This window comes from Phyllobates terribilis, unplaced genomic scaffold (assembly GCF_046119375.1).
Source record: "Phyllobates terribilis strain yellow unplaced genomic scaffold, ASM4611937v1 Scaffold_12__6_contigs__length_324123572, whole genome shotgun sequence".
NCBI classification, from domain to species: domain Eukaryota; kingdom Metazoa; phylum Chordata; class Amphibia; order Anura; family Dendrobatidae; genus Phyllobates; species Phyllobates terribilis.
The window spans coordinates 148,563,059-148,579,408 of record NW_027362772.1 but is presented as its reverse complement, the minus strand read 5'-3'; the positions used below and the strand labels follow the sequence as shown (position 1 = coordinate 148,579,408).

The 16,350-nt window shown below is 44.5% G+C and overlaps 1 protein-coding gene and 2 long non-coding RNA genes across 13 annotated transcripts in view; 1 reads left to right on the top strand and 2 right to left on the bottom strand.

Moving 5' to 3' along the window:
- Nucleotides 1–16,350, bottom strand: part of PTPRH (protein tyrosine phosphatase receptor type H) — a 243,491-nt gene that overhangs the window by 109,184 nt on the left and 117,957 nt on the right. For 6 of the 11 annotated variants that reach the window (XM_073656350.1, XM_073656354.1, XM_073656351.1 and 3 more), the window contains one exon: nt 11,930–12,190. The exons of the other annotated variants lie outside the window; for them this stretch is intronic. In XM_073656350.1, the coding sequence (XP_073512451.1) occupies nt 11,930–12,190 (261 nt within the window). The remainder of the gene's footprint in view (nt 1–11,929; nt 12,191–16,350) is intronic. 11 annotated transcript variants of the gene reach the window in all.
- LOC141172303 (uncharacterized) lies at nt 20–542 on the bottom strand. Its single transcript, XR_012252451.1, has 3 exons — nt 410–542; nt 167–330; nt 20–96 (listed from the first exon to the last, which is right to left on the bottom strand). It is a non-coding gene; the product is annotated as an uncharacterized lncRNA (long non-coding RNA).
- LOC141172304 (uncharacterized) lies at nt 10,052–10,576 on the top strand. Its single transcript, XR_012252452.1, has 3 exons — nt 10,052–10,184; nt 10,266–10,429; nt 10,500–10,576. It is a non-coding gene; the product is annotated as an uncharacterized lncRNA (long non-coding RNA).

Below are 16,350 nucleotides of genomic sequence, written 5' to 3'. Positions count from 1 at the left end.
CAGGTATCAGAATTGGCAAAGTGCAGGTGTGCACTAGGACTGTGGTCCGTCAGGATTCTTTGGGTGGGGCGTGGTCCTGAACGCTTTGTTATGCTCCTGGACATTTAATGATATGGGGTTAATGCTGTTAGCACTGAGTAGGTAGATAGTGGGGTTAGCGACTTACCCTCGGAGGAGCTGTTCTGCTTTTGGAGATTGCTTATTAGCACTCCCTCAGTTGGGGGGTGCAGCAGGAGGCTCTGGATTGTATCTGACTTTATTGCAGAGATGTGGCAGGGGGGCTTTTTTGGTTGCCAGTAGGCATAGTAACGCTTGAGGATACTCAATGTCCTGTATATAGATATGGAGGAAGGGTTAGGAACTGAGGTATACAGGAATAGTCCACAGTGTGGTAAACCTAGATGTTTACCTGTGCGTAATTGTCAGTAATTCAGGGGTGCAACAGGAGGCTCTGGATTGTATCTGTCTCTGTGCAGAGATGTAGCAGGAGGCTTCTGCTTGCCGGGTGATAGGAGGCGTAGTGGCACTCAAGGATATTTGACGTCCTGTATATAGATGGGGAGGGAGAGTTGGGAGCTGAGGTGTGCAAACAATAAGCCACAGTGTAAGTAAGCCCAGGTGTTTACCTTGTTTAGGGTCCAAGTGTGAAATGGTCCGTCACCTTCTTATCTGTGGCTGGAGGCCTTAATCAAGGGAAGGTGTTCAAGAGGTTTCAGCCTAGTGGTAGGTGCAGCAGGAGGCACTGACTGAGTAGTTTACTGGCTAAGTAGCAGTGGGTCTTGTCCCTGGACGCTGTGGTGCAGCAGGGGACCGGCTGCAAATGTGGCAGGAGGCCTGGTCTGGGTAAGTATATTCAAGTAGGTGGAAGGCTTTGGTAGCAGGCTGTGTAGTAGATATCCGGGCAAGGTCTATGGTTATGCGGAGTAGAGATGAGCGTTGTTCTACTCGAACTGTTCGCCAATCTCAAATTCGAGCTGTTTTGGGCGGTGTTCGAGCCGTTCGGCGAACACGAACAATTTGAGAAAAATTCGGCTGTTCGAGGTTATGTTCGATAACTGTTCGTGCACCAAAATCATAACTGGATTTTTTCTCAGTAATGATGAAAATTAATGTTAATACGCAGTTTGAGTGTACAGCGGGGTGGGGGGAGGGGCAGGGGATGGATCTCTGCAGGAACAATGAAGATCTCCATTTTTTTTTCTCTTTCCCGCATTTGCAGTGGGGAGGTGCAATCTGTCAGCCTATCAGCAGCGCACACACGGAGCGAAGTGCTTTTTTTCACACAAGCAAGGGCATGTGTCATTGGCAGTGTATGTCACATGTCCTTGCCCTATAAGACCAAGCCATTTTCCCCGTCGCCGCAATTTTCTCACTGCTGCAGCTGCGTGTTAGACGGCACCGCTGTTGCTGTGTGCGCTATACCTTGTTAATTTCAAGCCAATTTTCGCACAAATATACAGATAGCTTGGGAGTAGGGAATAGTTGTGATTGCAGTCCTTTTAAGGACTAGGTTACAGCATTTCCTACGACTTTTATCAGGGAGGTCTGTGCTCTTAAATAGATAGGTTGTGGGAGTAAAGACTAATTGTAATTGGAGTCCTTTTCAGAACTAGGTTACATGAGTTCCTATCAGTTTTTGCCAGGCAGGTCTGTGCCAGTGCTGTGCAAGTTTTTTTCACAGCATTTGGCTGAATCTAGCAAAGCTAATCCTTTTTGGCCTATTGCAGAGTGTGTTAGTCAGTGGAGTAGCCTATCTGTGTTGCAAGATATACCACCTGTGTATAGAATACCAATTTTTTTACTGCACCTAGTGAAGTAAAATCTTTTGGGCATAGCATCATTCTATTAGTCCATCTATACTGACCTACATCAGGTTGCAAACTGAATATAATTTTTTTCTGCATCTAGCTCTGAAAAAATATTTGGCCTTCTAGTAGTGTGTGGGACTTTCTCTGTTAGTCCATCTATACTGACCTCCATCAGGTTGCAAACTGAATATATTTTTTTCTGCATCTACCTCTGAAAAAATATTGGGCTTCTAGCTGTGTGTGGGTCTTGTTCTATTAATCCATCTATACTGACCTCCATCAGGTTGCAAACTGAATATAATTTTTTTCTGCATCTAGCTCTGAAAAAATATTTGGCCTTCTAGTAGTGTGTCGGACTTTCTCTATTAGTCCATCTATACTGACCTCCATCAGGTTGCAAATTAAAAATAATTTTTATCTGCATCTACAGTACCTCTGAAAAAATATTGGGCTTCTAGCTGTGTGTGGGACTTGTTGTATTAGTCCATCTATACTGACCTCCATCAGGTTGCAAACTGAATATATTTTTTTCTGCATCTACCTCTGAAAAAATATTGGGCTTCTAGCTGTGTGTGGGACTTGTTCTATTAATCCATCTATACAGACCTCCATCAGGTTGCAAACTGAATATATTTTTTTCTGCATCTACCTCTGAAAAAATATTGGGCTTCTAGCTGTGTGTGGGACTTGTTGTATTAGTCCATCTATACTGACCTCCATCAGGTTGCAAATTGAATATAATTTTTTTCTGCATCTAACCCAGCCAATAGTTTTGGCCTAATACCACAGTTTGGCCACTCAGCTCTGCTCGGTTACCATCCATTGTTTTTTTGTGCAAACAACTCCAGAGTTGTGAATTAGTTAACCACCAAAATGAGTGGAAAAAGGCCTGCTGCTGGTGGAAAGGGGAATAGGCGTGTTGGGAAGGGGAAAAAAGGTTGTGTCCGTGGGGTAGGTGTTAAAGCAACAGTAACATCTGCAGAAGAAAGACCATCTTCCAGCCAAACTAAAATGTCTACTTCTTTTAGCGGACAATGTGATAAGATCCCTTTCTTACGGCCACGCCAATCGCTACAAATTCCAGATGAGGCACAAAAACAGCAGGTGCTTCAACGGATATCAAGTGCTCCTTTAAGTGGGCTCTCCTCCACATCAACTTCAACATCACAAATACTCCAGTCCTCAAAGGTGTCACCCAAATCGCACTTGCTTCCTCACAGCTCCCAAATCTCCAGCTGCCCGTCTGAGTATGAGGTAGAACAGATGGTTGAGTCTGCAGAGCTGTTTACTCATACTATAGCCTGGGAATCAGAGGTCGACTCCAGCGCTTCTGTGAATCCAGACGAGGAAATGATCTGCACTGATGCCCAGAATCTTTATGAGTCGGATCCAGGACCAGACGCAGAAGGTTCTGACCATAATGTAGACCCTCATTCCCAAACTGTAACTCCTGTTGGTGGAGACAATGAGGAAGACGATGATAAGACTCAAATACCTGATTGGAGCGACAACTTTAGTTTTTTGTCAGGGCAGGAACAGGTTGGCTCTGAGGACGACGGGTGTGATAACACACAGGGTGATGATGATGAGGTTGGAGATCCCACTTACTGTCAACCAACAGTCAGCCAAGAGATGAGGTCAGCAGAGGAGGTGGAGGAAGATGCTAGTGACGACGAGGTCAGGTTGCGCCTTCCTGGACAGAGACGTAGTACTGGAAGCACGTCAACAACTGCATCCTCAAACACAACTCTGCCTCTCACCACAAGTCGTGGTGGCTCTTCAGGTCGCATGGGTGCTAAGCCTTGCATAGCCTGGGCATTTTTTCAGATCGATAAAGATGACCCAACTCGTGTTATCTGTAACATTTGTCAGCAAAAGCTAAGTAGAGGCCAAAAAATACATAGTTTGAGTACTTCATGCATGAACCGGCACATGGACATGAAGCATAAGTTGCAGTGGGAAGCTCAGTGTGCTACAATGCGGCCTAGCCGGCCGGGCCAACCACCGTCTGCCATATCTTGTGCATCCGCGGCCTCTTCATCCTCTGTGACTGGGGGGACAGCAGTCACACCTGTTTTGGGGCGCAGACCTGCCACCTCTTTACCCGCAACAGCCAGCGTGATTGGCAGGTCATCATTTTCTATGGAGGTGGTAACACCAGCTGGTGTTGAGCGCTGTCCGACATCGATAGCACCACCTTTGGATCAAGGCAACCTAACATGTCCGCCTGCATCTTCCTCACAGACCGGCAGTTTGCCGGGGACACCCTTATCAACCCCGTCTAAGCACAATAGCCAGCCCTCGGTCCCTCAGATGTGGACAAGTAAAAGACCATTTCCTCCTAGCCATGAGAAAGCTAAGAGGTTGAATTTCACCATCTGCAAGCTCTTGGCTACAGAAATGCTGCCTTTCCGCCTGGTGGACACAGAGGATTTTCGAGAACTTATGTCCGTCGCAGTGCCCCAGTACCAGATGCCCAGTCGGCACTACTTCTCAAAGAAAGGTGTGCCTGCGCTCCACCAGCATGTCGCACACAACATCACCGCTTCTTTGAGAAACTCTGTGTGTGACAGGGTGCATTTCACCACAGACACTTGGACAAGTAGGCATGGACAGGGGCGTTACATGTCGCTGACTGGGCACTGGGTAACTATGGTGACAGCAGGACAAGGGGCTGCTGTCCAAGTCTTGCCGTCCCCACGAGTTGTGCGTCAATCCTCTATGTCAAAGTTCCTCCACTGCTTCTGCCTCCTCAACCTCCTCTCGGTCTTCCACCTGCACCCAAAGCCTGTCTGGTCATGCCACAAGCTTTCTAACTGCGCAGAAGGGATCCTGCACACCTCCTTACTATGCTGGCAGTAGGGCTCAACGTCATCAGGCGGTTTTTACTTTGAAATGTCTGGGAAATGTGAGTCACACAGCTGAGGAGTTGTGGTCAGCTCTGGAGAACCAATTTCATGAATGGCTGTCTCCACTGGACCTGAAACCAGGGAAGGCCGTGTGCGACAATGCTGCAAACCTGGGTGCGGCTCTTCGCCGGGGCAATGTCACACACGTGCCTTGTATGGCTCACGTGTTGAACCTGGTTGTCCAGCAATTTTTAGCCCACTATCCCAGACTAGATGGCCTTCTGCAGAGGGCACGGTCGCTGTGTGCTCACTTTCGCCGTTCGCATCCCGCAGCTCAGCGACTTACATCTCTACAGAAGTCGTTGGGCCTGCCACTTCACCGGCTAAAATGCGATGTGCCTACCCGGTGGAATTCAACTCTGCACATGTTGCAGCGACTGTGGCAGCACCGACAAGCCCTGGTGCAATACGTTCTGACGTATAGCCTGGGCCAACGAGATTCAGAGGTGGGGCAAATCACGCTGGAGGAGTGGTCTCAGATCAGGGACCTATGCACCCTTCTGCACAGTTTTGAAATGGCGACGAAGATGTTTAGTGCTGACTATGCCATTATCAGCATGACTATTCCGGTGATTTACATGCTGGAGCACATGTTAAACAGAATTCGGAGTCAGGTGGTGGCACAAGAGGAGGTGGAGGAAGTAGAGGAGGAGGAGTTGTATGCGGAAGGGCTAACATCTGCAAGGTCCAGACGGTCGGCAGCACCAAGGCGGCAGGCATGTGAGGGTGGGGGAGATAGTTTTACCAGGGCGCATGGTAGCAGCCAAACTAGTGAGGAAGGTGCAGGAGCCCAGGAAGAAGTGGAGGACGAACTGATGGAAGACTCATCAGATGAGGGAGACCTTGATCACATTTCTGTTGTGCGAGGTTGGGGGGAGAGGACAGAGGAAGGAAGCATGATTGTTACCTCGCCACCAACACAACAGGGACTTGGTGCTCCTGGATGCGCAACACACATGAGTGCCTTCTTGCTGCACTACCTGCAACATGACCCTCGAATTGTGAGAATTAGAAATAATCCTGACTACTGGGTTGCCACACTATTAGATCCCCGGTACAAAAGTAAATTTGCAGAAATTATTCCTGCCATAGAAAGGGATGCACGCATGCAGGAGTATCAGCAGAGACTGTTGCAGAATCTTACATGTGCTTTTCCACAAAATACCAGTGGTGCACGTAGTGAATCTCACAGTGCCAACTTGCCAACCGTGGGACCGTCAAGTGTTCAGCACTCAAACCGTAACAGAACCACAGTATCTGCTGGTAACATCAATTTTGCGGAATCATTTCACCACTTTTTTAGCCCATCCTTTGCAAGGCCACAGGAGACAAGAAGTCTGACACATAGTCAACGCCTAGAGACGATGGTACAGGAGTATCTCCAAGTAAACATTGAAGCCACGACTGTGTCACTGGACCCTTGCTCTTTTTGGGCTTCCAATCTGGATAAATGGCCGGAGCTAGCCACTTACGCCTTGGAGATCTTGTCATGCCCCGCAGCCAGCGTTCTGTCTGAACGTGTGTTCAGCGCTGCTGGTGGTGTGCTGACAGATAAGCGCACGCGGCTCTCCACTGATAATGTAGAAAGACTCACGTTCATAAAGATGAACAAATCATGGATCCGAAACGACTTTTCTACCCCTGTGTCATCCTGGGGAGAGTAAAAGCTTGATGATTGGTTAAAATCACCCTACCAACCGTTTTAAGCTTTCAAATTACTAATCATGTTTATCTGTATCTTGGCTGGAAAATAATTTGGGCTTTGTAGCAGTGTGCAGCACTGATTCTATTAGGCCATCTATAATAAGCTCCACCAGATTTAAAATTACTAATCATGTTTATCTGTATCTTGACTGGAAAATAATTTGGGCTTTGTAGCAGTGTGCAGCACTGATCCTATTAGGCCATCTATACTAAAGCTTCACCAGATTTAAAATTAATAATAATTTTTAGCTGCATCTAGCCCGGAAAATAATTTTGAGGCTCCGAGATGCGCAAGACACATAAGTGCCTTCTTGCTGCACTACCTGCAGCATGACCCTCATATTGTCAGAATTCGAAGTAATCATGACTACTGGGTTGCCACACTCTTAGATCCCCCAAACTTTTCGATCAACCTTTTCATTTTAATAAAGACCAAAAAAATGGTCATTTTTGAAATTATAAGCATTAGCAGGTTGTTAGAAACTGAAATCAAACAGTTTTCAACTCAAAACTTTATTCTAGGTGATGTTACATTTGCACATAGGACCCCTTGTTCGAAAGGAGCTTCTGAACTCTCTCGTCCATTGAATTTGTCAGGTTTTGGATGGTTTCTGCTTCAATTGTTTTGCATGAGGACAGAATACCCTCCCAGAGCTGTTGCTTAGATGTGAACTGCCTCCCGCCATCATAGACACTCCTTTTAATGATGCTCCAAAGGTTCTGAATGGGGTAGAGGTCAGGGGAGCATGGGGGTCAGACCATAAGTTTGTCCCCTTTTATGCCCATATCAGCCAGAGATGCAGATGTTTTATGTGCAGCATGAGATGGTGCATTATCATGCAGAAAAATGATCTTGCTGTGAAATACACGGTTCTTCTTCTTGAACCATGGCAGGAAGTGCTGTTTGAGAAAATCCACATACATTATGGAGTTCATCTTTAGCGCCTTCAGGGATCCTAAAGGGGCCGACAATCTCTCTCCCCATGATTCCAGCCCAAAACATTACTCCACCTCCTCCTTGTTGGCGCTGTAGCCGTGTTTGCGTGGGGTGTCCATCAACCAGCCATCCTCCACTCCATCCATCTGGACCATCGAGCGCTGCACGGCACTCATCCGTGAACAAAACAGTTTTGAAATCAGTCTTCATGTAATGTTTGGCCCACTGGAGCCGTTTCTGCTTGTGTGAAGTGGATAGAGGAGGTCGACAGGATGGCGTATGCACAGCTGCAAACCTCTGAAGGACCCTGCATCTTGTTGTTCGGGGGACGTTGGAGGCACAAGCAGCTTCAAAAACTTGTCTGCTGCTATGACAAGGCTTTTTTGCCGCTGCTCTTTCAACCTGACGTAATTGCCTGTAGGAAAGAGTCCTCAATTTGCCCTTATCAGCACGCACACGTGTGTACTGTGAATCAGCTACATACTTCTTGATTGCCAAGACACTTCATCCTGATCATCGCACAATGTTGATTGTAGTCATGCCTTGACCTAAACACTCCACAATTTGTTGCTTCTCAGCAGCCGACACATCCTTTTTCTTTCCCATTTTGGCAGAAAATGTAGGCTGCTTAATAATGTGAGAGAGCCTTCTTAAGTAGTCTTGCCTTTCATTGGACACACCTGCCAAACTAATTAGCACAGGTGTCTGCAATTGCTTACACTGATATAAAGAGCCCTGACACACATCACCATCAATGAGTTTAACTGACAAACAAACAAATTCTTCCCTTATCACTCCTAAACACTTTTTGCATAATAATTTGGAACGCAGTGTACATGTGCTTTTCCACAAAACACCAGTGGTTCACGTAGTGAATCTTACAGTTCTAACTTGCCAACCGTGGTCTGTATGAAGTTGTTCAATAAAGGGCCCAAAATTAAGATAACATAGATGGGAGAGGTCTCTATGAATAGGAATTCCTAAGTATTTGATACCCTGTGAGGGCCAGGCAAAGGGAAAGTTGGACTGGATGGAATCCTATATGGATTTGGGGAGGGAGACATCGAGGGCCTCAGACTTCGCTGCATTGATTTTAAAATTTTACCATGTAACAAAGTGATCTATTTCAGCCATAACAGCATGGATGGATATATGTGATTGAGTGATATATACTAGGACATCATCAGCAAATAGAGAGCACTTGTACTCGGTGCCTCCCACCTCAATCCACCTAATATTGGGGTTATGGCGAATTGATGAGAGCAGGTGCTCCGTCACTAGGATGTATAAGAGAGGGGACAGAGGACATCCCTGCCTTGTCCCATTGGTGATTGTGAAAGGTGATGAAAATGTTCTGACGCACCCCCTGGGCCTTGGGACACCCGGAGCCGGACCCTTTTTGGTGGATGCTGGTGGTTGTAGTCTTCGTGGCGGCGACCCGGTTCCGTGGCTCAGGGCGGTCAAACCAGTGGCCCATGTATTTATTTTTAATATTCCTCAGATGTTCATTAATTCTTGTGCCCATTGCTCTTTTAGTCCGACCATGAGGAATATTAAAAATAAATACATGGGCCACCCCCTGTCCAAGCACTTTGCGGCCAAACATAAAGGATCCATCAAAGGAATTAAAGTGATAGGCATACAAATAGTTCACAAACATTGGAGACAGGGTGATTTTATTAAACATATGTCAAGAAAAGAAAGCGAGTGGATCTTTAAATTAAACACCTTGAGACCATGGGGTCTTAACAGCGAAATTGAGCTATTCGCTTTCAATGACTGGATAGTTACCATGACAACGCCACAAACAGCGGACCGTTGCCATGACGTCATTATAGACAGGTATATAAAGGACTCCACCTACTGGGCCAGACTATCCCTGATGAAGACAGCCATCAGCTGTCGAAACGTGTTGGATTTCACTGACCCAGCAGAGAAGGCGCCCACAGGCATCCGTTCCGAATACACGCAGCACACCACGTGTCAGCGCGTCTCTCTGCCTCTCGCGCGCTTTCAATAGAACGCGCTCCCTCCCCTTCTCCGCCCCTCCTCTCCTGCTCCACCTACCCGGAAGCACGCGAGTAGCGGCGGTCACCGGCCGGGACCCTGCTCTCGCTCCGGGCCCCACCACCCCTTGACATCTCCGCGGGACTACGGACCGTAAGTACCCTGGGCCACGGCCCCCACCGCTTATGACACACGCCACCACAAGGACCAAAACCACACACACTCACCTCTTTATCACCGACAGGATTCCAGGAACGCGGCCTGCCTGACTCCATACGAGTAGGGACGGTGCCTGAAAACCGGACTCCGCATAACCATAGACCTTGCCCGGATATCTACTACACAGCCTGCTACCAAAGCCTTCCACCTACTTGAATATACTTACCCAGACCAGGCCTCCTGCCACATTTGCAGCCGGTCCCCTGCTGCACCACAGCGTCCAGGGACAAGACCCACTGCTACTTAGCCAGTAAACTACTCAGTCAGTGCCTCCTGCTGCACCTACCACTAGGCTGAAACCTCTTGAACACCTTCCCTTGATTAAGGCCTCCAGCCACAGATAAGAAGGTGACCGACCATTTCACACTTGGACCCTAAACAAGGTAAACACCTGGGCTTACTTACACTGTGGCTTATTGTTTGCACACCTCAGCTCCTAACTCTCCCTCCCCATCTATATACAGGACGTCAAATATCCTTGAGTGCCACTACGCCTCCTATCACCCGGCAAGCAGAAGCCTCCTGCTACATCTCTGCACAGAGACAGATACAATCCAGAGCCTCCTGTTGCACCCCTGAATTACTGACAATTACGCACAGGTAAACATCTAGGTTTACCACATACTGTGGACTATTCCTGTATACCTCAGTTCCTAACCCTTCCTCCATATCTATATACAGGACATTGAGTATCCTCAAGCGTTACTATGCCTACTGGCAACCAAAAAAGCCCCCCTGCCACATCTCTGCAATAAAGTCAGATACAATCCAGAGCCTCCTGCTGCACCCCCCAACTGAGGGAGTGCTAATAAGCAATCTCCAAAAGCAGAACAGCTCCTCCGAGGGTAAGTCGCTAACCCCACTATCTACCTACCCAGTGCTAACAGCATTAACCCCATATCATTAAATCTCCAGGAGCATAACAAAGCGTTCAGGACCACGCCCCACCCAAAGAATCCTGACGGACCACAGTCCTAGTGCACACCTGCACTTTGCCAATTCTGATACCTGGTGAGTAACAGCTCCATAGCCAGCTAAGCATATCCAATACCAGAGAACGATAGCCCTAACCAAACTCCTCTTCTTTCCAGGTACAAAGCCACCACAGGCATTTTACCACGCCAAATTAACTGCTGGATTTAACTATTTATTACACCTTGTATATCATTAGGTTTTTTATCCCAAACTAATTAATTGTTTACTACACTCGTCTTTTAATCCTGTATTTTATCAAGTTTTTATCTTAAGCATCCAAACAAATAAAACATTTTTTATAAAATAATAGCACTCTTCTCCTGATCTCTTTTTCACTACCGATAGCGCAATTTTTACTATAGAACAGTTAAAATGAAAATGTAAGCTAATATTTTCCAGGTTCAGTTCAAATTTCTGAATTTTTATTGCTGACATATGGAACAGATCTGGCTGTATTCTGCAGTGCTAACGAGCAGAAAAATGGTGTTCTCTGGATTGCTTTTTAAACAAATAACCAGGATTAAGATAAAACAAAAATTTGCCCTGGTCCCTGATATATGGGGCTATGTCTACAAATATCTGTAAGGACTGCAGCAGCAGGAACGTTCAATGGACCCTCTTGTACTATATGCACTGCAGTCTGCCACATACACTGCCTGCCTGCCTAACTCCTGCTATCACCTTCACCACTGAAAATATGCACCTGGATTAGTCTTCAGAAGGACATATAGATATATGGATATATAATGTATATATGTTGTGGAATACCTATACTAACTATAAACAAGCAAATCTCTCCCTAGCTCAGCAGCAGCTCTCCCTACTCTGCCTGATTCCAGAGTAGACTGTGACGAGCATGGCGGTGCCAGGTCTGATATACACCTAATGACACTGTGCGGCCAGCCAATCACTGTAATGCCACAACCAGCATGGCTACGGCAATACAGTGAGTGGCAGGCAATCCCTGCATGTTCACTGGCTCTCTAAAGAGAACCAAACATGCAGGGAGGAGACCTGAGTTCCCACCCGAGCAACCCCAGAAATACTCACCGAGCTTGTCAAGCAAATTGATGCTCGGACGAGTACCGAGCAGTGACGAACACGTTCACTCATCACTATTGTTCAGGCTTGTAGCTATATCTCTAGGAACATGCAATGATTTTGTATTTTTATTCTTTTTCCTTGTTAGTGCATGGAAATTATTAATCTCTACAAATAGATCTTTATCTCCAGCACAACCCAACCCAAGTCTTCCATGGAACAGACAGATGAGAAGATTTGATACAGTTTTACCACAACTGCAGTGTACATCTTAAAACCATAGCTAAAAAAGCAGTGCAAAACAATGTAACACATGGACGTGAACTTACGTGTTGTTGTGTTAGCAGCAGTAGATGGATTGCTATAAGTTCCATTACTAGTGACTGCATAGACGGTGAAGCTGTAATCTGTTCCCGGGGCTAGGTCTGTTATCCCTACGGTGCTTGTCGTTATACCAGTCTTATTTTGAGACCCATATTTCACAGTATAGGTGTATGAGCTCTTATTAGGGTCAGGGGACGGTGTCCACATGAGGTTCACAGAAGTGTCTGATACAGATGTTATCTGTAAGTTCATGACAGTGGAGGGCACTTGGAAGATAAATACCAAAAATTGTAAATTATGAATCCTTTTTATTTGCAGAAAGTTTCAGTAAAAAAGATACATTTTTCATAAACTGAGGTGTAAATGTAAATGTTTGACAATGACACTTTAAGACTTTATTACACTATACAAAGTCTTTACATCAATTTTCTGGCGTAAAACCACTTTGAAAAGTATCACAATTTTTGGAGAACCCAAAAATGTTTTCAACCTTTAGCATTTTCACACTAGTCCTGGAGTAATATTTCAGGCCAGGCGCACGACACTTGTAAGATGTGCCTGATTTATTAAGTGGCATGTACATTCATGCCGTGGGGCTTGAAAGTTTGTAAGCCCTCCAGAATTTTCCATATTTCTACATAAATTTGATCTAAAAACTACATCAGATTTTCACACAAGTCCTGAGAGCAGACAAAGAGAACCAAATAAAATAAATATGTCAAAAATATTTGACTTTATAATTTTTTAGATGAGGAAAATGATCCAAATCTACATGTCCGAGTGGCAAAATTATGTGAACCTTTAAGGTTAGCATAAAATTTGAAGATGGAATTAGAGTGGTGTTTTCAATCCATGGAATCCCAATTGTGTGAGTGGACAGATTTTTTTTTTTATTTAAGTAACAGGGCTCTATCAATTTCTGACCTACACTACACTTTTATGGAAGTGTATAATGGCGTGAACAAAAGAGGATTTCTGAGGACATCGGAAAAAAGAATAGTTTATGCTTATCAGGCGGTGAAAAGTTACAAAATCATTTGTACACAATGCACAGTCTGACAGATTGTGCACGAATGAACGCTATTCAAGCTCAGTGGTTGGTGCATTGGCTTCTAGATGTAGAGTTTTGGGTTCAAGTCCCATCAGCGAACAGTGAATATTTTTTATTATTACAGTTGTCAGAGTCACTTGTCAGACAGGGTATTTAGTCTCAAACTGACATCATTCTGATGTTTGATATTGATATCTAATCATGTCCTAAAATGGGCACTGTATACATCGATGGAATCAGGGTCTCTGCTCCTACATCATTCTGCTCTCAGGTGCCATAGCAAAAACCTGCTGACAGATTCCCTCTGAAGCTTTGGAATGACCAAATCAAAGTCCTGACACTAATCCTATAAAAATGTTGTGAAAGGAAAGGACCTAAAGAAATCAGTTCATGTGAGAAAACGCATCAACATAACAGAGTTGAAGCTGTTTTGTAGGGAGGAATAAGCTAAAATTCCTCCAAGCTGATGTGCAGAACTAATTATCAATTACTGGGAACATTTAGATACAGTTATTGCTGCACAAGGGAATCAGAGCAGACACTGAAAGCCAAGGTTCACATTCTTTTTCCACTCAGACATGATATTGGATTTCTTCATTTTTTAAAAAAACAAAACTACAAAACAAATATTTTTTACTCATTTGTCTGATATGATTCTCCTTCATCTACTTTTAGTACTTTTGTGGAAATGTAAAAGAAGAAGATTTAGGTCAAATTTATGCAGAAATGTGGAGAATTCTCAAGGGTTCACAAATTTTCAAGCACCACTGTGTGTATATTCATCTATAGAAATATACCAAAGGATTTATCCTTGAATCGTGATACTGTATTGGACCAGGGAACTACAGTAACTGTCTCACCTGTTCTAGGAGGGTCTGGAGTACAAAAAGAGAGATTGACTGCTATTTGTGGCTAGAAGAAGTGGACAATAGTTAAAGAATTTTAATTACTTTTATATTAGCGACATATTCTTTTCATTTAAATAGTGGAAGATCTGCAGTACCCAGCAGCGGGCACTACACAGTTGACAGAGCTGTACTGTTCAGCTCCACAAATGCTAACATCCAATCAGAAGCAGCACCGAGAACAGATAAATTATGGGGGTGCCGAATGTTGGACCTTGAGTGTTGTCCTATCTTTGCAATAGGTCATTAATATAAAAAGTAGAAGACCAACTCTTTAACCCCTTCATGAAAGATCATGTACATGTACGTGATTGCAGTAGTGTACTCGGGAGTTGAGCTCTCTCCACACATGGCAGAAGCTGGCTATATTAAATAGCTGCCATCTATCTCTAGGTTTCATTTAGACCGTGTTTTGGCATATACGCAAGAATCGGACGGGAGATTGATCTGTTTTTGATCAGTGTCATCAGAGTTTTATCTGTTTTTTTCAGATGAAAAAAAAAACAAAAACTGATGGCAGTTTCTCTACCTTGTCTTATCAAACAGCCAATGAAAAATGGACAGCAGATGGACAGGACTTGAGTGCTGTCCAATTAATTTCATGGATCCATTTGAGAGTTTGATCCGACACAAATCAATATCACACGTCACCATGCTTTTGCCGAGGAAAAAAAAAATCAGACATGTGAAATGCCCCAAAGACTACCATAGGTACAAGTTATATCCAGGGACAACACGAATAGTTCTTGAATGGGGAAAAAACATCTAAATGAGCTTGAACAGTGTCAACCACTTAGATACCACTGTAATGCATGCTGGTACTTGAGTGCACCATAATCCATTAGCACCCTGTGACGTGATTGCGGGATGCTAATGGATTACCATGATAGCTGGGGATGTGCTAAAGGCACCTGTCACTGTCAACTTGGTCCTCCTTTGAAGCTCAGCTACATGCTGAGCTTCAAAATAGACCTGGATTTTCACTAAATATTGCAGTGCTATGATATTGATGTATATAGTATAGGCAATAATACGATTACAGGTTTCAGTCTCCCGAGAGGACTAAAAAATAAAGTAAAGATTAAAAAAAATGTATCACAGGTTGTCATGTGATGACCACTGGTACTGGCAAGCAGAACTGAATCCTGACAATAAAACGCTGTTTTGATTTGTCAGGCTACAATGCTTAGCTTTATAATTAATGCTCCTAACATAAATACATGTGTAATAATCTTTAACTTGTCAAATGGCACAGTACCTTATTAACACAGCCATGTATCATTTTATCTAACAAGTTATGGTTTAGTACATGTGTACGGGATCAGAACCAATAACAGTACATGAATACATCACCAGAACCACCATTAGTACAGAAATACATCACCAGAACCACCGTTCGTACAGAAATACAGCACAGGAACCACCATTAGTACAGAAATACATCACCAGAACCAACGTTAGTACAGAAATCCAGCATGGGAACCCCCATTAGTACAGAAATACATCACCAGAACCACCGTTAGTACAGAAATACATCACGGGAACCACCATCAGTACATGAATGCATCCCCAGTACCACCATCAGAAACACCATCAATACAGTAATTCAGCACCAGAACCACCATCAATATATGAATACTGCATCAGAAACCCCATCAGTACATAAATACATCAGAACATGAATACAGCACCAAAACTACCATCAGTACAGGAATTCAGCACCAAGGTTAGTACAGCGATCAATTGCAATGTTAGGTCAGCTCCATATACAATTGTATCCCATGAACTTTCAACTCACAGTATGTCCTTAACAATGGTAAGGAAATACCAGAAGTTGTTATTAGTCATCATCAGACTGAGGACCATACAGGAACCACAGTACTGATGAAATGTAGTTAATATCACAAATAAACATTTACATCCAGGTACCTTATAGGTGATGTGTTCTGTGATTTAAGTCATTTTCTTTCTTTTCTTCTCCATCTTGTTCAGATGCCATGATGACTTTTCACAGCCACAGCTTGTTCTTATAATGAATAAAAAAAAATCTGCCATACGCTGTGGCCATGAATAATTGCCTCTCACTGTGCTCCCTGCACAAAATATGACCCTTACACTATTCCTCTTATGTTACAAGGCCTCCACACTGACCCTCTCCTTTCCATACTGGGCTCTATCTTCACACTCTTCTGTCACACTGTGGTACCCCTATTCTCCCAATCACTATACTGTGCCCTGTCCTCACACTTACCACCTTCTGAATACTGTCTCCTTCAAACTGTGCCCTCACACTATCCCTCTAGCTGTCCCCCTCTCTATATATGGCCCCTCATACTACCCAGTCTCTATATTTTACCCACACACTTTTCTCCTCCTCGTACTATCCCCCCTAATACCCATACTGCCTCCTTACATTCCCCCATGACCCCCATACTGTCTCCTCACACATTCACAGTACCCCCTGCCCATA